This window comes from Hippocampus guttulatus, chromosome 12, assembly GCF_054856545.1.
Source record: "Hippocampus guttulatus isolate MCC_2025c chromosome 12, RoL_Hgut_1.0, whole genome shotgun sequence".
Lineage (NCBI taxonomy): Eukaryota > Metazoa > Chordata > Actinopteri > Syngnathiformes > Syngnathidae > Hippocampus > Hippocampus guttulatus.
In genome coordinates, this window is record NC_141272.1 from 3,153,468 (window position 1) to 3,178,331 (window position 24,864).

Below are 24,864 nucleotides of genomic sequence, written 5' to 3' on the forward strand. Positions count from 1 at the left end.
ATATAAGCACTGGTTGGCGAGCCGGAGACTCCACTGATGTTACAACAAGTGGCATTTCAGCAGATATAATGACATACTACACCCTGAACTGGTTGCCAGTCAGTCGCAGGGGACATGTAGAGCCAAATGACCATTCACACCCACATCTAAACCGTCACCGAGTGGTACTCAATCCCACGCTGCCCGCCCACAAGTCCGGCAAGTGTACCACTACACCATAAGCGACTGAGACTTCAAGATGTTTCTTGTAACTCTCAGGCAAAGGTTACCATCAAATTAAACAAATAAATGAAAAAAAAATTAACAGCCCCACATAGCCTGCGCTACCTTAATTCTAATTTACAGAAGCTCCACAGGCACACGGGCTAACAATTAGCATCTATGTGACGGTTTAGCAACATATATTTGAACGCAGTGGGGGAACATATGTACACAGACCATATAACAATACTCACATGCGTATCTTCTTTATCCTCTGCGAAGAATGGCTAATATTACTGCCATGTTTACAAGCTAAAAGGAGTTGAGGTTCCATTGCTTCTTGCATTTGGAAAAATGTTGCGTTTGTAGTGTTTAGCCTACAAGTACTTTCGAACGTATTTGCGAGTACGATTGAAAGTACTTACGAGTACGTTAGAACATACTACTGACTATGATCAAACGTGTTTAAATACGTTAAAATGTACTTGCGAATAAGTTTGAACGTATGTGCCAGTCAAAATATTTTTACACCCCACTGGCAGCTCCAGGCTTCCATAATGGCGCAAGACTGTTGAGGACAATATCATGAAAAATATGCGTTCAAGAGTAAACATGCGGTGTTCTGGCTGGAACAGATTCATTGCATTTCTATTCATTCAGTTGTGTCTGATGCCATAGATGCCAGAGGAGGATGAAGATGGCCCGCAGGCAGATTTGTTTGTCATCATAAACATGTCATCAACTTTATGCGCATCCATCACTTTTCCCGCCAGTATGCGGTGAGCACCAATTAGAGTCGGGGAATGAGAAGAGGTTGGCGCACCGCTATTTCTTGTCTTTTTTTTTTTTTAGGAGGGGGGATTGGTAAAATGAAAAGAGCGGTGGAAGGTCAAAAGAATGCACGGTGGCAGAGGATGGGAGAGTGAAGTCATGTTGTCATGGAAACTGGCACGGATGTGAAGAGACAAACAAGAATGTCAGTGAGGCTTGCTGCGGGAAATAAACGCAGAGGTGCGTCCGTTAGGGCGGAAGTCCATTTAAATGGCATGCGCTGTGTAGACAAAAGTATCTGAACTTGATCCTTTAATTATTTCATCAATAACTTTTTAATCAACAATGCTTCATTTTAATGTCGTTTTAGGTAGAGATTGTATTAGTTTGACTTTTTTTTTTTTAAATTAAATATACCGACGACCAAAATGCAAATCCTCCTATCTGATTGAGGTGTCAAATCCAGGTCCAGAAGGTACACCCTGCCACAGGTTGTCTAATAAGGACGCTTTCAATTCCAGGGATGCTTTTAAAACCTCAAAGAGTGAGTTTTAATGTATATTAAAGTACGTTAAAAGGTTTGCGTGGGCATACTTTCAGTTCGTAAGAATGCTGAAGTGTCCTAGTGAGAAATTGGCTACAGATGATAAGGACGATGATGATGGAGATGAAGAAGCTGATGGGTTTCCATGGTGACAGGCTCTGCCCTTCTGTTTGCCTTTGTGTGCGGAGTCACTTTACCTTCAGTAAAGTCTCTGCTGATTTTCTCTGTGTACTGCTTAATTTCATCTTGCCATTTCCCCACAATTTCAAATGACAATTTGTATTCTTGCGACGTATTTGAATATGCTGACTGTCTCATGTCTCCAAAAAAATACAGACATTATTTTTTTCTTATAGGTAAGCAAGAAACCGATTATATTTTGCAAGATTTTGCCGTGCACAATAAAATTCAAGGTAAACACACTCAAGGATTGAGAGACTCACATACTGGACACGAGCACACCCTCTAGCACAGTCACACCCACACTTTGACACCCCCTACGAAACACACACACACACACACACACACACACACAGAGTCTCTATTGGTCCATCCATCCATCCATTTTCCGAACCGCTTGATCCTCACTAGGGTCGCGGGGGGCGCTGGAGCCTATCCCAGCCGTCTTCGGGCAGTAGGCGGGGGACACCCTGAATCAGTCGCCAGCCAATCGCAGGGCACACAGAGACAAACAACCACCCACGCCCACACTCACACCTAGGGACAATTTAGAGCGTCCAATCAGCCTGCCATGCATGTTTTTGGAATGTGGGAGGAAACCCGGAGAAAACCCACGCAGGCCCGGGGAGAACATGCAAACTCCACACAGGGAGGCCGGAGCTGGAATCGAACCCGGTACCTCTGCACTGTGAAGCCGACGTGCTAACCACTGGACTACCGGGCCGCCCTCTATTGGTCCATAAATTGGAAAAATAAAATAAAATAAAAGAGCAGCGTCCATTCGTTTTGCTACAGAAACACTAGTGGCCACTAGATGGCAGCAGAGTTTAGTTTTCCCATTCCAGGACACTGGTGATTGCGGCTCTTGATGACGTTTCCAGCTTCACAACTGCTTATTTCCCTTCCCCAGAGAGCTGTCTGGTTTTCGTGTTGGTTACACCTAAGAGTAGTAATGCAAATCTGACACAATCAGCGTGACTGACTCTTCATAACTACCAAATTAATATAATAATGAGGGTGGTTGGCTTAGTTATTAATTGTGTGACAAGAGTGTCAAAATGTAACGTGAACAAATTAGAAGATATTTTCCGCTGCACGTTTTCACATAAACAGTTCCATTCCATGACAAGCTTCTTCTTTCCTCCAACTCCTTCCTCTGCCTTGCGCATCCCACAATGCACTACTGAGTGGCGTGCAGATGTTGCCACAAGCGCTCTTGTAAAAATCTGGAAATTACACTTCAAATCAGATCACCGAGCTGTGAGTAAACAGAAACGAGGTCGTCAATATTTTGGAATGTTTGCTTTTTGTGATATTTTCGTTGGGTGGTCATCTGGGCGAGCTTCTGAAAGATTCTTTCAAAAGGCTCAGAAAAGGTTGGGGAAACTTGACCTATCTGAGTCACTCAATAACTCATCTACTCACACCGTAACTCCAACTCACAAACTAATTCACAAAAACCACAAATTAATTATTTCACGCACAAAAAAATTGTAACTGGCTGACTTACTCAGTAGTCATTAACGCACTCACTGATGCAGTAATTCACAACTATTTCATTCACTTGCTCACTCACTAACACCAACTCATTAAACTAAGTCACCACAGTGATTGGCCCACTAACTTACTGACTGACATTCATCATCATTAACTCACTTAGTCAGTCACTCACTCACAAACGCAAAAAAAAAATTCACAAAGAAAAAGAAAAACCTAACTGGCTCAACTGAATAATTAACTAACGCCTAACTCCTTAATTCACAAAACTTTTCACTCACTCACTAATTTATAAAAACACATTGACTCACGTTGTAACTAACTCATGAACAAAAAATAATGAGCAAACTGTTAACTCACTAATTGACAACTCACTCACAAATTAATTCACAACAAAACACTAACCAGCTCATCGCCATTAACTCGCTCGATTGCTCAGTCAGTCAGTCAGGCACTCACTCACGAAAATGCAAACTAATTCACATACACACACACACACAAAACTGGCTCGCCTATTAAATCGCTAACTAAATAAGTCACCTTTAGATCCCAAATTCACAACTATTTCACTCGCTCGCTCACAGACTAGTTTCACAAAAACACATGAACTGGCTCGCTCACGAACTAAACTGACTCACTCACTCAGTCAGTCAGTCAGGCACTCTCACTCATGGGCACACAAACTAATGCACCAAAACCAAAAAGTAACTGGCGCAGTCACTGATCCAGCACGCGGTCGCGTCAGCCAGCAGCTCTGGCGGCTCTGACGGCAGGCGGCGGCAGTGGCGGGCCTGCACATCTGGAGCCGCCACAAGCTTCTTGTTAAATGGCTGAGGAGGCAGTGAGGGAGGCGGGGCCAACCAAAAACCACACGTGTACACACACATACACGCACACTCTCTCTTATACACACACACACAAGATGTTTGCTTAGTGTGTTTGAGTGAGTGTGTGTGAGGATCCACATGGAGATATACTATCTGCCCCCACCCAACCCCCGTGGCCCCGCCCACTCCGTTTCTCTGTAATTGATCCCAGACTGGACATTGGCATTCATATCTTCCTTACTTTATCTTCCAGACAAGACTTCTACTGCTTCCAGATGCTGACACCACTCTTGAGAAACTCAAAAGTTCAAGTTAGTTTTCCGGGGAGGAAAAAAAGAGAAAGAAAGAAACATAATGCATTCATGTCTTCCACGTTCCAAAAAAAAAAAAAAAAAGCTGGAAGCCATAAGTCGACACAACCAGAGGTGGACTGCATACCTGGAAACTTGAGTTTCTTTTATTGTTCCCAATTCACCTTCCAATAGCATCAAACAACCCAAAAATGTTTCATCATAAAACTTCACAAGTGAAATCACGTCTCTCGCTGTGCCGCACACTCATTTTATTGCTGGTTGAAAGGCAGAAACTGGAGGGCTCCACCACAACATCCCACATTTGACTGTTGAGAAGACATTCTAATCCAGGGCCATCAGTGAATTGCAGATGAAATAATGAATGAGAATAATATCACCTATTTTAAAATGACATATCGCAATAGCTCTGATCGCAAGTACACACACAAAAAATAATAATAAATCCAGCGATCCCAGCCATGTGGGAAATGCTGAAGAAAAAAAAAAGCTCTGCGTTGCAATTCTCAAACGCAAGCGAAACCTCCCGAGCCCGACTGGAGCAAAACTGGCTTCTACTAGTCAGATTTTTATGAATATGGGGACCAGGGAATCAATTAGGGGGACACCTCGTTATGTTTAATTGTTATAAGGATCATTGAGGGGGTCTTTGAAAACCTTTCTTCTCTCTTGTAAGCCATTCCCTGGGGCCCAAAAAGTTAAAAAGAAAAAGAAAAAAAATCGCTGATCAACATCAGAGTGTTACGTTGCCAGCACCAACGGGGGCACATTTGAATTTGTACCGCGCCTTTTACCATCCAGGTGGTCCCTACCCGGTCCATGTGCGACTACAGTGCGGAAGTGCATTGCACATGTTGGGAGGTCGTAATGTGTTGCGCAGATACAGTCAGAGTGTCTCAGTCAACTCTCTCATCTGCTGCCAAAAACAAAAAGGTCCATTTTGACCCAGACGGAAAGCCTTTACCGGGTCCCCATAAGCGTGTTGCTAACCTAACGAGACCCCCTGAGTGAGTGAGTGAGTGAGTGAGAGAGTGAGTGAGTGCATCGATTTCTGACTTAGTGTGTCAGTGTTACTTTCAGCAGTTATTTCTTTGATTTATTGCTAACCTGAGATATGTTCAAATTCAAACTTTAGGTTTTGTGAACATTACAAGCGATGTTTTCTTTATTTTTTTTTCACTACATGGTTGCAATCAGCGGGCTATGATTGGAAAGATTTACCTCCATGAAATTTCATTTTCTCATTATCCATCAAATCCTATGAACTACATAAATAATCCCCAATAACATTTTCCAAATTCTTATTGGACTATAAATATGAGATAAGACGGTGATTAAATGAATTTCAAATGATTTAGAGACTTGGAATTGGTCCTGCGTCAGACGCTTCGTGGCCACAGCTGCTTCAACGCCAAAGAAAAGTATTTGTAAATGCCTCCTGCTTGTTTGTGTTGACTTCATGCAAACTAAGCCAGTTAGCTTTCATCTGGAAGTCATTTCAACTGTTGACATGTAACAGCAATCAATGAGCCAGTGGGACTGGTGAGTCATTTTTATTGAGACAATGCTAAACAATACCTTTGTTGTTCCATTTCTGACGTTCATGCTCGGCTTTCACACTGACGTCTTCATTGGGCAAATTCAACATAGTGATCATGAAGCGTGCAAATAAAATGCAACACGGTTGCTTTATTTTTGTTTGTTTTGGTAGGGGTTGGGTAGTGCAGCGTTGTACGGAACATATGAAACTGATTTTAACAAGCAAATATGGCCTAAAACTTAAATTCATCCAGATTACTTATTGTCTTGAGTATCAAGTACAACATCAGGGCAGCATGGTGACAGAGTGGTTTGCACTCACACGTTTGAGGCTTAAAATCCAAGACAGTGATTGGAAATGTATAAATCACCTCAGGCATGTGCGACCAGTTCGCTTATTAAAAAAACTCAATTCTAAATATGTTCTGTTACGAACAAACTTCTGCTCCACACTCCAGCCCATTTATTTGTCATCTAGTACAAATGGGAAATATTTAACACGTGCGCCTCTAAAACCTCTACTTGTGCCCCAAAATTTTCTAGTTAGCGACCACGCTGCTACTAGTAAAACAAAAGGAAAAAAAAGAGTAAGTCTGGAGCCTTGTGCTGTCGCTGAACTCTTCCATTCACCCATCTATCCATTTGCAAATTTGCTCATCCTCACGAGGGTCGCGGGCCTACTGGAGCCAATCCCAACTGTGTTCGGGCAGTAGGCGGGGGACACCCTGAACTGGTTGCCAGCCAATTGCAGGGCACACACAGCGAAATAACCATTCGCACTCACACCTAGGGACAATTTAGAGCGTTCAATCGACCATGCAAATTTTTTGGAATGTGGGAGGAAACAGGAGTATTCATGGGGAAAATGGGGGAGATCATGTAAACTCCACACAGGAATCGAACCCCTGACAATTCATCATAAAAAAAGAGGCCTCTCCCAGATGAAGTTTACTGTCAAACATAACATAAAACACAAACCTTTAGACCTAGCATATATAAGGAAAAAAAAAGAACCCCCTCCCCGATTCCACCACCAACGATCTTAATGCTAACTCCTAATGGAAAATGCTACTGACATGCTAACGGTTGGCATGGTAGTCCCGGTTTTACAACCCTTTAACCTACGGGTGTTTGAACATAAATATTGCGGTTGGAGTAACACATTTAGACAGATAATGTAATAATACTCACAGGTATGTGTTCTTTATCCCCTATGAAAAACGACTAATGCAGCAACTTACTGAGTAGTAGTGCAAGGAAAAGTTATTCTTCTTTGTTTGTGTCCACATGAATTTCTGATGCGGTACTGTCCCCTGGTGGGCACACTAGAAGGTGCAGTGAATTGGATCGCCGCATGAAATCGATGTTGATGTCTTTACACTTTATTTATGTGTCTAGTCTTTGCTTTTATAAATGCCAAAATTATGAAGTGCTAGTTTCCTTGATTAAAACACACGCAGATCCTAAAGGCAATAAGGTTGACAGGAAAACGATTTTTTTAATCTGCCTTTTTTTTCAAATCTTCAGTTTTCATCCCACGGTGCTAACTAACAAGCGAATACTCATGCGTTTGTGCTTTTGTATTTAACTGACGAGTTCGTAATCAAGAGACATTGACCTCTGTTGTTCTGAGCTGTATATTACTTTTTTTTTTAAAAGAACAAACTATCTTGGTGCTGGGTTGTTACAGGATATACCCGAATCATATCAGAACCTTTCACGAGTCCAAAGCAAAGGTAAAGAAGAAGAATTGATTTGTGTTGGTTTTATTGTCCCTATGTGCTTGAAATGATGCATACGTGTTGGTTTTCCAATTATTTTGCAGAGCCCCAAGCTAAGGCTCAAAGCGATGTCAAGTGTCCTGATGATGACATCCTTTTGCTTTTCTGTGGACCCCACCCAACCACTACCCCTGTCCTTTCCTCCTTCCCAAGTGAGCCACACTGTTCAAGTGGCATGCTGTTTGCAGCTGGGAAGCTTCTGCTCCATTTCAGAGACCACACATCAAGATGTACTTTTATTAGTCATTGTGCCTGTCGGGGTACAAACTTTGTCGTAGGGGTGGCATCCTCAAATCGTTCTGTTTTTCCACCCTTGACACTCAACTCGTGAGCCATTCTGGAACGCTGCTAACCAAATCCGGAAATTTTACATATATATATATATAAAGGAATGGCAACAGAAATAATAGAAATATTAGATTAAGTCACAGTTCAGCATTCTTAAGTTTTAGTGTTTGTAATATGGTGTTGTAACCTCTATTGCTCAGACGCCGTATGTTCAGTGAGTCGCAAAGACAGTTTGCGTTGGTTATGCACTCTTCTCCAATTTTAGCCTCGTTACCCATCGTCCATGTGTATCTAAGAGCTTGTGAACAAAATCATTGATTCACTGACTCACTCACAAACTGGAAAGTGCGTGCCGTTGGTGCAGCAAGCAAATGAGTTGGGTTTACAGCATGTTTGTCTATAAATAGTCAGTGGTGGCTCCCCTGGCCCAAAGCAAGTCAAACTGTGAGCGCTGACTAATTAGAGCCTTCTCTTCAGTCTTGGCTCGCCTCCATGAGCGCAATTTTACGGGCCGCGCTGAGGTTTTCAGCCTGGAGCGGCATCATTGCACACCTCTTCACACCGCAAACACCTTGCTGGGTACAACAACCATAACGTTTGCGCTTTTGCAACCCAACTACATACTGTACGGCAAAATACATGTACGTGTTCTCTCATGATAACACAACATGCGGCAGCTGTTTGAATAAAACATGAAGTATCGCAATGCCTTCCACCCTCACGACCAATCTGCAGCTCGACTAAATATTTTAGCAGGCAGCTCAAACACGTCCCAAAAAGAATCAGCGGCAGAGAGAAATTGCGAACTCGGTGTGACAGCATGTTCCGGATGTTTCCTCCAGTCTGCCTGCTGGCCACCTGGATTCTGCTTCTTCCTCTCCAGGGTGAGCACTCGACCGACTATACACGTTCCAGCATACCTTTTTGTCTAAATGATAAACCTCCTTCAAGGTGAACAAACGGGACGCATCCAACAGGCCCGAGGCAAATGAATTAGCACATTCCGGGCTAACTGCGATGTCTCTTGGCCAAGATACGTATTAATATGTGACTCAAGTCATTTTCTCAGAAATTGCATGTGAACATTATCACTCAGCCAGAAGGCCAAAGAGAGAAATAGTCCATTCCAGCAGGTTATTGAAATACTCTGATACGGTAGTTGGGACTTTGGGAACTTGTTGCCAATTTTTGAGGGGGGGGGGGGGGGGGGAACACCATAAGTAACTGGCACCCTCAAAATGTTGATAATTGCCTATATTCATATTTTCAACCATAAATGCCTGCATGAACTCAAAATATTAGCCCAAAAATGTTACATGAATTCAAAGTCCTTTTGTAACATTTCTCTTAAAAACAAATGGATTGCAGATGATTTGAGTTGAGGGAAAAAATGACTCACAAAGTCAATCGAACACACTCACTCGCCACCTCATGAATTCATTCGCTCAATAAACTAATTCTCTATCCCTCTAACTCACGAAGGAACTGAAGTCGACTCACTCACAAACCAATTTAGTCACCCACCAACCAACTTAAGTCACCCCCAAACCAACTCTCACTCAGTCATTCACCAACAAACTAACTCTCACTTTTTCACATGCTTACTCACTCACTCACTCAATAATCAACCAAATTAGTAACCCACAAGCGAACCCTCACTCACTCACCAAGTATTGTTGTACCCTCAGCTCTGGATCTTTTTGACCCCGAGGAGGTGAAGTACATGAGCTTCAACGTGACCGTGACTTCAGGGAGCTCGGTCCGCTTGGACTGCGGTGCCGACCCGCCCTCCATCTTCATCTGGGGCTTCACCCGAGCCGGTTCGGACAGCAGCGTGGCTCTGGCCTACGACTACGGTCACGGTCCTAAGCTGCAGGCTCGCCCGGGCGGTGTGGTTGTCGTGCGCGTGCCCGCCAACACCTCCGCCCTGGTGGTCGAGGAAGTGCGGCAGGAGGCGGAGGGCACGTACACCTGCCAGGCTTTGTACAACACATCCAGGGTGATCTTCTATTACACCAGGCTTGACATGGAGGATGACTGATGACGACCTGATGGTTAAAGTTACTCACTCTCTAACCAATTCGGTAACTTACAAGCTCACTCACTGTGAGTCACTCACTGTCATCTGTATAAGTTAATAGTCCAATGTTCTCACTCAGTCAAAAACTACTGATTCTCATGGGTTCATTCACTCATCCCCACCCGTTTACTCGAACGCTCCAACTAACTCACAACCTCACAAATTAAATGAATCACTCGTTTGCCAACAGCCGACACGCTCCTTTACATTAACTCACAATTTCTCCGTAGCGCACTCATTCATTCACTCACTAATAGTCCAATTCACACTCTCATTCACTCACACACCACGGTGTATTATGAGGAAGGCTGACAGTGTGTTGACTAATTCTTCCTTATCGTCTCTTTATATTATTACAAAATTTTACAAGTCGCTAAATCTCCAAAACACAAAACAGTTCGCAGGCAAAGCAAAAAAAAAAAGCATAAATAATAAAAAAGACTGACAACTTTGTTCTTTGACACAGATACATTCATATGAATTAATAGTTTACTACGGGAAAAAAATAAATAAGTCATCTAAGGAGTCTTTGGGAGTTCCGTTTCAGTCTCCGGTGGCCGCGACAGTTTGCCGTCCTTGTCGGACAAAGTCCTCTCTTAGGTCCTCCCACTGTCTTTTCTCAGGTCCTCTTTTTGACATCACCACAGTAGCTCCACCCCCACACCGTAGGGACCTCAGACCTCCTGGAGGCTGGCCTGGATCAGCTCACCCCCACCGGACATCCAGCCGGGCTTTTCATCACAGTCCGAGTCTGGAAGGCCCAGAGTGTCCCAGCACAGCACCAGACCGTCCTGATGCACGCAGTCCAGCTCCTCCTCTGCTGCGCACACAAACACACATGTGCACACATGCAAAAGTAACAATCAAAGAACAGGTTAGTCACATTGAAAGAATTATGATAAATAGTATCAGAATCAGAATCATCTTTATTGGCCAAGTATGTAGAACACACAAGGAATTTGTCTCCGGTATAACACGCTGCATTAGTATCATCGTAAACAACAAAATCAAGTATCGTAAATTAGGCTCTAAAATAAAATTGTCACCTTTGCGTCAAGTTAAATATCATCTTTTGTTGGCCAAATATTTGAAGCAGATCAGTATTTGTTTGCACAAACACACACACACACATATATATATATATATATATATATATATATATATATGCTGTATATATATATATATATTCTTCTTCCAAATCAATTAGATTTTTTTTTTGCCGGGGGGGTGAATGTGGTGTTTCAGATAGTATGCTAATAGTAAATTGTCTTTTTTTTTTGTATTTTAAGTTTTGGATATAGGGGGTTAGACAAATAAATAAATACATGTGATATGTTGGAGCTGTTTGCTAGTTTATTTCAACTATATATTTGTGTCAGGGGCGGGGGTGGCCATTGGGAACTCTGGGAAGATATGTTAATTTTCACCTGTGTCATCTGCCAGACATTTCGCATCGTCTCCATCGAGACAACACGAGCGTTGCGAAGGCGGCGACTCTCGGTGCTCGCCGGGCGGGTGGGCGACCTCAAGGTCATCGGGCAGCCGTTCGCCCGTGGGGGGTCGGTGGAGGCCGCAAGGAGACGTCGCCGCTCCATTCAGAGGAACCATCTCCAGACCGTCCTGCTGGCAGGGTGCCACTCGGTGCATGAGGGGAAGCGTACCTCCAGAGAGGACGCCGTTGGTCTTGTTGTAACACCTGGAAAGCCGCACAGAAACGCAAGTTTGTGAGGGCAATAGAGCTGCAGACCCAAACGCAAATGTATTACGCTTAAGTAAAATAACTGTCCTAATCAAATGTACTGGACTGGATTCAAATTTGTTTTGCCAAGAACTCAAGTGGGATTCTCAACGTCAGTCCGCTCATCAGCACAGCATGAATATTAGCCGTTCTACTCAGAGGATAAAGATTATATGACTTTGCTGCTTATTGTAAAGTGTGTTACGTTCTGAATCTACATAGCAGTGAAAATGGGTCTGTCAGTCTGTGGGTTGCTGACCCGTTGCCATTGTGTTTATGTTCAAATCCACAGGAGCGTCCTTGCATAATGTGACACTTTATAAGTCTGCAAAGCCAACATGGAATCCCATTCAAAGAGCAGCATCGGGTTTCCCCACGCTTCCTGCTATCTGAATAAGACTCCCCGACGGCGATCCTCGTTTTCTTTCCCGCCTGTGTAAATAAATAAACAGGAGGCTCATTAGCGCGGCCCATGTGTTGGCTGGTTGCACATAAGGTAAACTGTGATGCCGCCGAGCCTTGAGCACATAAACGGAAGCAGCATGGGAACGTGGAGTACAAGAAGGAAAAAAAGGCAGCTGGACTTGCTCCCGACGACACGCTATGTGACAAAGTCCTAAACAGACCACCGCAAATGGACTCAATGGAAGAGTCATCGTGAGGGAAATAAAAATGTGGGCTTTAAAAGCAAAAGTTTCTTAAGCAGGTGCTTGTTGGCTGCTTAATAAGATTAACAACACTAACCCGAGTCATATCCCTCACTTTCTAAACCAAAACCTTAGTCTTAACTGTAACCCTTCCTACAAAACCTAACTCTAAACTTAATCCGAGTCTGTTCTTGAACCAGAACCCAAATCCAAACCCCATACAGAAGGAAGAGTTTAAATGCCAAAGCTGACATCTCAATTTTTTGTGAATTGTGTAAAGTGACATGACAGTCCACTGCTTGTAGTTGTGTGGCTCTTTTTTGTCAAAATGACGCTTATCGGATTTTGTGCTTGACCTCGTCCAATGGTCCCTAAATGTATGAAGACCTGTTTAAAATGAGAACTACTATAAGCTCATATATTGGTTAATAGTTAAATAAGTCGAAAGACACTAATATACACCAGTTCAGGTGTTCCACAAGGCTCCGTTCTCTTCCCATTACTGCATACAAAGATTTGAACTCTAAACTAACATCTTGCGCCACCCAAAATCAATTGTGTTCGTTCATGATCACACCACCACTTGTAAACGTTACCTGTTATTGTTGCACAGGTTCTGACAGATCATACAGTCTGAAGAGTCCGACTGGGCAAGAGCTGTGTACATGCCACCTCCCTACAAATAAAAAGTAGGAAATAGCTCAGATTAAACAAGTAGGACTATATTTTCTAGGATTCCTAAATTGTATTTTAGAACAGAATCGAAAAAAAAAAATGGAACAGAACAGCTGAGGGGCACCTCGGTGGTCCCGCACTCACATTATGGTGGTGGTGAGGGTGGGGCAGGGTGCTGTCATGACCATGGTTGTGTCCACCCGGGTAGAGGCCACCATTGCCATTGTGCAGCGGCAGGCCGTTGGGGTGTTTGTGGTGCAGGTGGTGGCACCCTGAGGGCAACATGCTGCCGCCCACACTGTGTCCGTAGCCCCCATGGACACCGCCATTCATGTGGCCGGTGCCGGCTAACGTGGTGTATTCTAGAACATGTCCATTCATGTCAGCCGGCTGGTACAAGTAGCCTGGAGGGTTGTATTCTGCAGCAGGAAATAGAAGGCATACCACAAGGCTCAATTCTCGTCCCATTACTTTCCCTCACAAGATGAACACCAGTAATCAGTCTCTTTGTCACTTCAAGTATTACTTGTCTGTTTATTTTATTGTTTTATTCTGTTTATTCAAGGTGAGCATAGGTGTTTAGAAAGGCTCAATAAACGTTTGCCGCGGCGTTCAACATCTACACCCACTGTGCATGTTGTTGTGCTGTCGGTTCCTCCACAGGCACATGGCGATGAAGGCCAGCAGGATGAGGACCATCACGCCCAGCACACAGCCCACGATAAGGTACAGCAGACCCCCGGGCGGACCGGCGGGCTCCTGCGAGTGAGGCCACGGCGGCGTCACGGGCCTCTGGCTCGCCGAACCCGGAGACTGGCGAGCTGGAAAACAGGAACACACACAAAAAAAGGATGTTGACATATTCCTCTTCCCTCCGCCAAGGAGGTTATGTTTTTAGTAGGCCCCGACCGATTAATCATCTAATCGGCTGATATTAGCTCTTTGATTTTTCATTTTCTTTTTTTTTTTTAACAGGTTAACAACATTCAAACACCCCTCAGTCAAACAGTTATGCCTGCAATTCATATCTTTATTGTTGTATGCATTAACGAATCAACAAAGACATTATTTAATTCATAAATTGTTTTTTTCATTCATCGATTGATTACCGGTAATCGGTTATCGAAATTTTATCAGCTTTTAGTGCTAATTGCTTGTTTGTTCGGCTTGTTCTTACCTCTGGTCTCGCAGATCATGACGTTACTATAGTCACTCTCGCCGCCGTCGTTGAAGCACTGCATCTTGATGTCGTACGACGTCTCTGCCTGCAGGTGTCCGATCATGTGCCAGTCTTTCACACCTAGGGGCGAGGTGAAGAAGAGTGAGCGGTGACTTTCTGGAAAGAGGACAGCCGTGGCATTTTGTGGAGGTTTTAATCCTGTCATTATTTTTTCCACTCGGCTGAGGTCATGTTCTTTCATGCGCTCTTGTGCTCCCCCCATACTACACAATCACACACACACTCACACAGGCACAACACACTAACAGTAAGAGAGACACACGCACACGTCTCGTCAGTCCCATGGGCCTTTACACAGTTGCTTCACTCTCGTTTAGCTCCATATATGGCAGCTTGTGTTTGTGCTGGCTCAACTCCAGTATTAACACAGATACACATGTATAAAACACACACACCCGCAGCAAGACACAATCACATTTTCAACCAATGTGGATTTTTGTTGTTGTTGTTTCATCTCACGGTGTTGGACACTGTAGTTGCTGTAGCTCGTGTAAAAGTTAGAGTATTAATAAATGTGTATGCTTTCTTGCTATTTTCTATTTTTGTTGTACTTGTTACTATATACACGCGCACACACACACACACACGAATAAAATTATTATATGTTTACTTTGCATATTTAACATTTACTTGATTTCTATTATATTTTTTACTTATTTGTATCATTCATTTTAATGATGAATTAATTTTATTAATGTGATTTCTACTGATTTAGTTTTTGTCCATCACTGAAAATGTTCTTTTTTTTCACCCCTATTATATTTCATTTGTTTGTGCAGAGGCTGTGGGTTCAATCCCAGCTCCGACCTTCCTCTGTGTGGAGTTTGCATGTTCTCCCCGGGCCTGTGTGGGTTTCCTGCGGGTAACTCCCACATTCCAAAAATATGCATGGCTGAACACTCTAAATTGCACCCCCCACAACCCTTGTGAGGATAAAGCGGTTCAGAAAATGGATGGATGGATTTATTATATATTTTTTACTTGATTCTATTATATTGATTTCATTCTTACACTTATTTCATTGTTATATTTTTGGATAATTATTGTATTATTTGTTTATATTTACTTACTTGATCATTGCCGTATTTTTACTATTAGCCCTATTTCTATATTTATTATATATTTGGAATGCCCGAACTGTTTGACCCGAGGTCCAAAAGTGCCCTTTACCTTAAATCAGGGCCAAATTTAACATCGTAGCCTCAACTGACTTTAGGCTGACCTGCTGTAAAAGTGGATCATCCATAGAAGTCCCACGTTAAGACCACCCCCCCCCCCACCGACCACAGCCACCACCACCACCACTTCCTTTCATGTCCTGTCCTTTCCTTTCCTGTGGCGCGATGGCTAGTTTGCATTCCAGACGGCAACCCGAGCCGCTGCGAAGCCCTGCTGCCCACTCTCGTATTTCAACTCCGGCCAATTAACTTGGAAGCCATTCAGCAAAACCACAACTGGAGAAGCCAACACTGTCTGTTGTATGTCGTTTAGTATGTTACACTGTATATGGCGGGCAGAATTCAACACGATGCCTTTAATGGCGGTCAAACAGGCCTCGCGTAGGGAGAAAGTAGGGTCCGCCATCTCTGCTGCGATGTCGAAAAGGGCTCGTAGCTTAAACGTTTGCAAAACATTATTCTAGGTGTTTGCTTTTGTCTGTTTATACATTTCCACGCACCTTCGACCACGTCGCGCTTGTAGTCGCTGTCGTTGTCGCTGTCAGTGGGCCGGTAGTAGATGTAGAAGCCTTGGATGGGAGTGTTGTTGTTACTCGAGGGACTGTACTGCAAGCGGAAGAAAAGGAAGAAGGAAAAAGAAAATCGTTGCATTAGACCACAATTAGCTTTTTTTTCCCCCAGCAGCTAATGGAGCAGCCCACTATCAGCCGTCCGCTCTCTGATTGCGCGGAAGTCGACCAGAGATAATGAGAGTCAGAGGTTAGGGAAAGGACGGCAATTATCTGCGCCCATCGACTCTTGAAAGTTTGCACGATATAAATTAATCGCTATGAAAACGAGAAGGGAAGTCACTTTGTTTTTTGTCCTTCTATATTGGTCTCTACTCTACCCACCCAGACTGGTTGCAGGTACTTGTTTTTGCAGGTTCTAATCTTGCACCATGTGACCTCTGCATGACTTCTACTCCTAATGTTCAGTATGCATGATCTTTCTTTTACTTTTTGACACTTTCATAAGTTCAAGATTCCCCCATGGCTCTTCAAAGACCAACAGCTGCATATTTATGTGGGAACCTGTGGCAAATGTGGCGGAAGAACAGATAGTTCTCACAACTGCTTCAAACTCCCTGTCAACACCGTCTCCACTGTTCTTAAAAATAAACAAATGTACATGTTGCCTTTTTTTTTTTTTGGGGTACTGTTTCAAGATTTCAGATTTCAAGTCTTCTGTTCATGTGCTGTTCATTTCTCTGCTTCTGTATGTTGTTAGCTGCTGTCTTCTTAAATGCTTTCAGGTGTTGCGTCTTTGCGTGTGTGAAGCACATTGACTTGGCTTCTGTCTGAAATGTGTGGTATCAATAAATCTGCCCTGCATTGCTTTGCTTTGCCTACAGAAGCTGGCTCTTAGGTCATGGAATGTCAGTGCAGGGAAAGAACCAGAGTTCAATTATTGCACCTACACTTTCGGGTTGATGGCACATTTTATATAAAGGCCATATTACCCATGGCCACCTCATAGCGACCAATCAGCAACTTTTGAAAACACGTAGCCCTGACGTAGAGTGCACATACTCACAGTCCAGCGCAGCATGATCTGCGTGTCGCTGATGGCGTCGGTGGCAGAGATGTGCGGTCCCACCACGGGCCGATCGGCCATGCGGGGGCTGGCTTGGGGCACCTGGTACTGTCTTGATACCATGCTGTGAGGACTCTCGCCGTACAAGTTCATCGCTGCCACGCGGAACCTGTAGGTGGCGCCTGAGGGACGGACGGTGGACAAACAAAGTGGTGACGATGTCTGAGCTGGCCTTAAAATCTACAAACACCTGTCAAAAAATACATCAATTTCATTTTTTGATGTAAAACTTGACTAGTTTGAATTGCATGCAGAATGTTTTGTGTGTACTTTAAGATTAAATTCAACTGAACTCTATTTTAAAATGTATTGCACGACTTGAAAAGTGAAAATGTTTCGCAACATGAAAAGCAAAAAAATGCTGTGCTGGATAACAAAAAATTATTTATTGGTTAGTTTGAAGTCATGTAAAGGTATGTGAATTTGCACAATCCTATATTACATTTTGGACTATTTGACACTTATGCGCGGTCAGAGTAAAATAAAATAAATCTAAATTTACACACCAGTAGAAGTTTATTTTCATAGTTTCATTTCTTACTCAAGTAATTATTTGGAGGAATACGTTTTTTACTTTTGCATGAGTCGTACTACTCCAAAGTAACTAAAAGTCGGTACAGTTTTTGTTTTTTTATAGATTTTACGATTTTTTTGAAAAAGGCCATGGTAATAATGCTATTAGGCTAACTTTATGTTTAATGGGGTGTAGGATTATGACGGGATTCCTTTGGGGGGGAAGCAAAAAAAGTCTCTCAGGGACTAAAAACTTCAAGAAGCCCTGCAGCAAAGCATAAGCAACAGGAATCCACTCGAGGCTCACCAGGCTCCAGATTGCGAACTTCCACGGACAGCTTGAGCGGCGAGATGTTGTCGGCGGCCACTCCCCACTCGGCGCTGCGGCTGCGCTTGTACTCCACGCGAAACGCCGTGATGGGTGAGCCGCCGTTGGCTCTGGGGATCCAGGTGACGTAGACAGAGCTCTCGGTGGCCATGGAGATGGTGGGCCGATCGGGAGCCTCGGGAACTGCCAAGTGAAGGCGAGAAGACGTGTCAACCTTTGAACTGCGTCGCCCCATCGCGATGTGGCGGAAAGGATGGAAGGAATTAGGAGAGGAGGAAGCGGAAAGGATAAATCACGGGAGGAATGCGTACTTACGGCAGCAGCTGAGAGGCACACAGACACGCAGCAGAGGAAGACGAAGACAAGGGTTAGTGGAAGGTTAAGTAACTGTCGTTAGTCATATTGTCACATCCATACTGGAATTGTCTGATAAAAGATCATAAAAATACTCTGTTTTCTTCCTAACGGTTCCAAAACTGCTCAAAGGGTCCTCTGTCCCATTGAAATAAATGGATACTCAATTAATCCGTTCCAGCTCCCCACCCAAAAAAACAAAATCTACTTTTGAAGAAGAAAAATATCACTCTATAATATTGTACTTTATGAATATATACAGCAATGACATAATTAAATAGAATGTAAAGAATTTCGACCGCTTTTGCCATATTTTTTCGCCTCATTCAATGGCCATTGTTGGCGACCTAAATGGAACTGTCTCAGCTCCTCGGTACGATGCAGTCTGCTCTTCACAAAGGATAAAGAATACATGCTTCTGAGTATTGTTATATCAGAAGTTTTTATTCAAATATCTGTTGCTAAAAGAGCTATAAACACAGATATGAATAGGCAGATATGACACCGATATGAGCTGCGAGCCTACATGTGACTAAGCTTGGAGGGTCAAAGTTGTCAAAGTTGCATGTGTAGAGGGCAAGAAAAGAGAAGAAAGATGGAACATTTCACACTTTACCTCTGTCGTGGATCACCACTCCAAAGTGCGTGTTGGGCATTTTGTCCTCGGGTACTTTGGGCGGCATCGGGACGACGGGAGGCTTGTGGGACGGATTCTTGTTGGACGAGGTGCTCTTTTCTGGAGGAGAAGGAAGGCGTTAAGTAGGAAGCCAAACAAAGTCCCACACATGTTCCCAGTTGTCGGCCCCCCCACCAGCCAAAGCACTCGGACGCCGTTCCCTGAGCCACTCTTGTTTGATCAGGAGGAGGCTCGGGTTTCTGCCACCGTTTTACCTTGAAAAGAAACTTCTCTGTTTATAAAAAGTTCAGTGACCATGTACAGTGGAAGCTCGATGTAACAGAGCCGGAAACAACGGCCACTGTATTTAAAGGACAGAAAATAAGTGTTGAGTCCACTCGAAACACACACAACTCTTCCAGAGTTGGCCACCACTGGCCACAGCACCAGTAAATGACAGTATTCAAGGCCTCATATATGTGCCTACCCGGCGGCCATGTTGGCCGGGTCGAATGGCCCATCAAAGTTAATGGAAAGCACAGACAAGAGCTTTGCATCGCCGTAGGAAGGCAGAAATGATGCAACATTGAAAATGCATTTATTCATGTTATTACATAATTGGCTAATTCATTTAGAACAATTAAAACATAAGGGTGAATTAGTATTTTATTGATTACAATTATTCAGTTCTCATCTACTATCTTCAAAAGTCTCAAAAATTATGACAGCTGTTGAACCAGAAGTGGAACTTAATGAGGCATAGTCAACTAGCTAAGATGTGCACATATTTTGGTGATTAACTTCCTTTTGCACTTCCTAAAAAAAAAAAACCCCTAGTGTGACCCCACTCTGCTATTTTTTTTGCATATACTGTAGGAAAAACCTCTTCCCAGCAAGCGGAGACTGAGGAGGTTGTTGATTCCCGACAATGAATGGAGAGGCGCTGTGATAAAGTCGGACTGGAAACGTAATAAAGTGGAGTCGCTGGGCTAGACTTAACATAAGCTCTTTTGTGGACGGCTCGGATATTTCCCAGAGAGGAGGCGTCCGCTTTGGTAAGTGACATGTCCTACAATCATATCCGTGCTGGCAAACTTTGGACTTGTGGTCCGGCTGTGGTCAAGTACTTTTGGGACAAGCAGGCACTTTGCGCTTGGGTTTTATTTTATTTTATATTATTTTTTGCATCCCCCATTTCTTTCACCACTTAATTGATCCTGATCAATAAGAATGCATGGTCACTGAATACCAAACCTTTTTTTTTTTTAAACATTCACAACAAATCTCACTTCAACTTTTGTTTCAATATAAACTTTTCCTACAGCTCCAACTACTCTTCCTAATACTTTTCTACTGCTTTTCCGACAACTATTACTTCCTTTCCTCCTACTACTTTCCCTGTACTGCAAATATTTAACCTTGTACAGTGTATTGTGTATGTATTTGTTTTTATTTGCTTACTATCCTACTACTGTTTCTACAACTACTGGTACATTTCCTACTACTATTCCGACTGTAACCACTCCCACTAAGGACGGCACTGTTACGACTGCTGCAAGAACTGCAACTGACACGAACCTTTTCCAGTGCGAAAGGTGAGCATGGCCGGCTGGCCCTCGCCCGCCGAGCTGCGGGCCACCATGAGCACCTCGTACAAGCTGGACGCCTCCAGCTCGGAGAGACGTAGCGAGCGCTCGCTGCCGGGCACGCGCACCGTCAGCCAGCTCTCCATCAACGTGGCCATCTCGTCCACCTGAGCGACAACCGGAAAGGATACAAATGCTCACGGCAACCTTTGAACTACAGCGAGCAGGAACACAATGGGCATCGAGTGATCAACTCCACTATGCTGTTTTGCTTCTTCTTTGGCTTCTTTGTGTGGGAATTTTTCAACAAGCTCACCTTACGATATTTGACAAAATAGGCATTGATGGGGCTCCCGCCGTCAGGTCCCGCCCGCCACTCCAGGTCGTAAACGTCGGGTTTGTGGGTCTGGGGCGGGCTGGTGATGATGGGCGCGTCGGGAGTGAGACGGTCGCCGCCCCCTGCGGACGGCGGCTCGCTTGCGTCCTCTTCCTCCTCCGTCAGGAAGCGGTCGCTGCCCTCGTCGCTCTGCATGGGTGGCAGTGAGGGCCAAACTTCCACGTCGGGGTTCAATTCTGAGGGCGAAGGATTGGGAAGATCCACGTTTTAGTGGAATGACAACGCACATTCAGTGGGGCAGTGGTTTTCAAACTCGGGTCCACGGGCCGACGTTCGTAACTTGTGTCAACTTTCGCCTAGTTATGAGTGAAGAAAAATTTCTGGTCCAACATTTCTGGCAAAACAAACAAACAAAAAATAATAATTTTACGCGAAAGTAGTAGATGCACTTTTTTTTTTTTGCAATAGAGGACCACATCGTGATGCGGCAGGCCAGACTGGAACTCAACCCTCAAGTTTGACATCTGCGCTCAACTTAACACCAACCGCTCTTTACTTTTCAAAAAGATGGCGTGAAGACGCATGTCAGAAACAATGTGCAAGTGCGCGTGTGTGTGCGTGCGTGCATGTGTGAGCATTGCACCGCAACACTTTGCAAACGTAAACATGCTTGGAGCTGGTAACACTAAACTTGATTCCCGGGAACGTGGCCAGCTGCCACACATTCCAAACACAGGCCATTAAAATGGCAGAGAGAGATTCTGTATGCAGTCCTGCGCCTGCCACACCAGAGGAAAGACGTCAAGGAAGTCATGCCAACGCTCAAGGAAGACTTTGAAGTCAGAAAATGGGAACAAAGCCAGAAGGGATTCCCAACAAAAAAAGAGAAGTACAGTGGTTCCTTGAGATACGACTTTAAGCTCGCAAATCAAAATGTTCATAACTCAAATCATCTTTTCCCCTTTGAAATGAATGGAAATGCCGTGAGTGCATTCCAGCTTTCTCATTCACACAATTTTATTATGTCCGTCGCGGCCTGAAATGTGATTGGTGGTGGCGCCGAGAACATATTGTAAACGTTGCAAAATGCCCCCCCCCACCACCACCCATATTGCAGTCCTTTGATTGGTCAGTGCGATCGATGGACTCACAGGAAGGCCAATCGTGTGACAGCAACATCTCGTTGCCATGGAGAAAATAACGCCCCCAACATATGAACTTTCTCTTACAGGTCCGTTAGAAGAGCACAATTAACTGCAAAAAAAGGTCTGAAAAAAAAAACGAGCAATACTTTTAATTTAAGACAAAATATTTGACAAGAGAACAGGAAAATTTGACAAAGATTCAAATTGTATGAACACTACCCACACCTCGATCATTAATTATTACAATTAATTGAAGATAAACGTACACATATGCAGTCGTAAAATATCAATAAACTCTCATACCATATGCGGTCTTCCCGTACAAGTGGAATGTTTTCGGGATGCTGGCTCAGCACGTTGGCTGTGGCTGGTACCACCCAACACAAAAGCCCCTATCAGCTCAGCCTGCTTTCTGGTTGCATCTTCCAGTGGAAACACAACGCAGGGATGGAAAGAGGAGTGGATGGAGGGGTGGGAGGACGTAAATACAAGGCGGTTGTGTAGCACGTTGACAGCCGGGTGGTCTGCTCCCAGTCCTAACCCTTCACAGCTACTCCTCGCATTCCAGCGTCCGCGGGGGCTTATCCCCGGGCGGCATGCACAAAGCTCACTCTCACCATCCAGCTCGGGGAAAAGGAGGGCGGCCTTGGCGCAATACAACCCCACCCCCACCGCCCACCCCACCAAGCGCGAGTACTGCCTCCAGACATGGATGGCTTAACTCTTTACTGCGCAGCCTCGACTCAGATGTTTACTTTCGCCGAGTACGTCACTGTACAAGTGGCCTGAAGTAACTCTGAACACTCAATTGGAGGCTTTTGGAGTCTTAGCAGCATTCATATAAACCAAAAAGTCACCCAAATAAAATGTTTCAAAATAGCGGTTGTTTGTGAGTGACATGGAAGTGAACAAACGAGGATATACAATTGGACTATATTATATAGGAATACTACTTTTTTTTTTTTTCTTAGATGATTGACATACCCGACTGCACTCTCAGCATTCCCAACGACTGCGCCGACCCGATGCCATTGTCCAGCAGACATTGGTACACGCCTTGGTCCCGCGGCACCACATCCGCAATGACGAGCTGGCCCCCGGAGATTCGGACCCGGTGCGAGGCGGCCACGGGCTTGGCGTTGAACAGCCAGGTGACGTTGGGGGCGGGGTTGCCGGCGGCCACGCAGCTGAAATGGGCACTCGAGCCGAGAGAGGCCTGCTGGAGGTCAACGAGGCCCTCCAAGATGGCCGCAGGTTCTGCACGGAGGGGAAGATTCCCATCAGACTTTTAGGACAATGCTTCTCAAAATCAAGATCCGCGATCCAAAACTTGAGAGCCCTCACCGAGAACGTTGACGTTATAGTTGGCGCTCATCACTGTCCCTTGCTCGCCTTCAGCAGCACAAACGTATACTCCGATGTCCTCCGTCGTTACGGAGACAATTTCTAAATTGCCATGCAGGTGTCGCAGCGAAGGCCCCAGTTCGACTCGCTCACCATTCTTGAACCATGTGGACGACGGTGCCGGACTTCCGGAAACCACGCACTCCAGCGTGTACGATTGGGACCGCTGCAGTGTCACATTCTTGGGGGTGATGGGGTAAACTATCCTCACTGGAGAGGAGGAGGAGTTTGCATCTAAATAGAATAGAATAAGCCTGCATTAATTTCGTAATGAGGAAACTTCAGAACACAGAAGGGAATTTGATTCGCGCTGTGAATTATATCATTATGCTAATTCATAAAATAAACTACAAACTAAACTACAATCAATGAATATGAACAAAAGTGAATTTGAAGAATAGCAACATTGCATATACTGCAGCAACTTAGAGTAATAAATAAATCACTAAATAAATATGTAGGTGTGGATGCAAGCTGCGCACAAATGGGCAGGTACTACACGAGTGTGAACTGCAGCAAGAATAGTCAGCAGCGTTATATGCGCCCAAAACACAAGGCATAAATGAATAAATAAGCATTCGCAAATTGAATAAGCACCATCTGTTTATATACATAGTCATAATACCATATAAAACTAAGCTAAAAAAAAAAAAAGCAGCAAGAACAGTCAGTGGTCTTGTACAGTATGTATGATCAAAAAAAAGAATATTTTTTAATTCCAACGAGACTTACGTCGGACAGAGATTTTGGTACCGTGGGTCTGAATGACGGTTTCCCCCGTGACAGGATTGTACGAGCCACACTTGTAGACGCCTTGATGCCGCGGCGAAACGGACGGGATCTGCAGGTTGCCAGACGGAAGGACTAAATAGTCGTCTAAAAAGAGAGACAATACAGCTATTGGAAAAACAAGTTGGAATTTGACTTCAAAGAAAACATGTCAGAGAGAAGAACCTGAGGATGACTCCACGCGCTCGCCTCTCACTCGTAGCCTGGGCAAGGCCGTCGGCACGCTAGTGGGTAGAGGACACTCGATGATTGCCGCGTCACCTTCGTTGACGGACAGCGAGCGCCGCCGGCTGTATTTGTACTCGGAGATTTCTGCATGGCCCAACGGAGAGGGAACGTTAGGAAGTGGCAAGTGCTGTTATGACTGGGGAAAGGAAAACCCAAAGGCTCATTAAGGATGTCAGAACCCCTTCTGCTTCCTTCCCGTCGCCACTCAGTGGCAGGCGTCCTCGCCCTTTTACAAAAAGAACTTCCTGGCTTGCCTCATTGCTTTTCATGCAGTGGCGGGAAGGAACAAATTACAAATACTTTACAAGTTAAGTAGAGTCTTCAAGTATCTGTACTTTAGTTAAATATAGTAGTACGCTGTCTTCTGGTGTGAGGGTGGGGGGCCTGGGGCTTTGGAGGCGATGGGGCTAAGGCCCAGGGCATCCGCCTGAA

The 24,864-nt window shown here is 44.4% G+C and overlaps 2 protein-coding genes across 5 annotated transcripts in view; one reads left to right on the forward strand and one right to left on the reverse strand.

Moving 5' to 3' along the window:
* Positions 1 to 7,874: 7,874 nt before the first annotated feature.
* Positions 7,875 to 24,864, reverse strand: part of cdon (cell adhesion associated, oncogene regulated) — a 32,249-nt gene continuing 15,259 nt past the window's right edge. For 2 of the 3 annotated variants that reach the window (XM_086125911.1, XM_086125909.1), the window contains 16 exons: positions 24,370 to 24,516; positions 24,148 to 24,291; positions 23,356 to 23,649; positions 22,996 to 23,268; positions 20,846 to 21,102; positions 20,522 to 20,696; positions 18,944 to 19,063; positions 17,953 to 18,156; positions 17,073 to 17,254; positions 15,998 to 16,103; positions 14,257 to 14,379; positions 13,709 to 13,900; positions 13,224 to 13,498; positions 13,001 to 13,080; positions 11,447 to 11,715; positions 7,875 to 10,839 (listed from right to left, as the gene is read on the reverse strand). In XM_086125911.1, coding sequence (XP_085982037.1) covers positions 10,694 to 10,839; positions 11,447 to 11,715; positions 13,001 to 13,080; positions 13,224 to 13,498; positions 13,709 to 13,900; positions 14,257 to 14,379; positions 15,998 to 16,103; positions 17,073 to 17,254; positions 17,953 to 18,156; positions 18,944 to 19,063; positions 20,522 to 20,696; positions 20,846 to 21,102; positions 22,996 to 23,268; positions 23,356 to 23,649; positions 24,148 to 24,291; positions 24,370 to 24,516 — 2,987 coding nt within the window. In that variant the 3' untranslated portion in view covers positions 7,875 to 10,693. The remainder of the gene's footprint in view (positions 10,840 to 11,446; positions 11,716 to 13,000; positions 13,081 to 13,223; positions 13,499 to 13,708; positions 13,901 to 14,256; positions 14,380 to 15,997; positions 16,104 to 17,072; positions 17,255 to 17,952; positions 18,157 to 18,943; positions 19,064 to 20,521; positions 20,697 to 20,845; positions 21,103 to 22,995; positions 23,269 to 23,355; positions 23,650 to 24,147; positions 24,292 to 24,369; positions 24,517 to 24,864) is intronic. The other variant, XM_086125910.1, reaches the window with a different exon arrangement.
* LOC147196957 (V-set and immunoglobulin domain-containing protein 10-like 2) lies at positions 8,744 to 10,791 on the forward strand. 2 transcript variants are annotated; one of them, XR_015102508.1, is made up of 3 exons: positions 8,744 to 8,823; positions 9,628 to 10,045; positions 10,643 to 10,783. XR_015102508.1 is itself a non-coding variant. In XM_086125912.1 (3 exons), the coding sequence occupies exons 1-2, from the start codon at positions 8,760 to 8,762 to the stop codon at positions 9,978 to 9,980; spliced, it is 417 nt and encodes a 138-aa protein (XP_085982038.1). In that variant the 5' UTR covers positions 8,744 to 8,759; the 3' UTR covers positions 9,981 to 10,023; positions 10,643 to 10,791. The 2 variants fall into 2 exon arrangements, 1 of the variants encoding a protein (XP_085982038.1); XM_086125912.1 differs by having other exon boundaries at positions 9,628 to 10,023; positions 10,643 to 10,791.

Bases quoted from the DNA above. Each gene is read 5' to 3' on its own strand.
- LOC147196957 (XM_086125912.1), top strand. From the start codon at position 8,760: ATGTTCCGGATGTTTCCTCCAGTCTGCCTGCTGGCCACCTGGATTCTG. The intron at 8,824-9,627 runs GTGAGCACTCGA...TTGTACCCTCAG, and splicing joins TCTGCTTCTTCCTCTCCAGG to CTCTGGATCTTTTTGACCCC.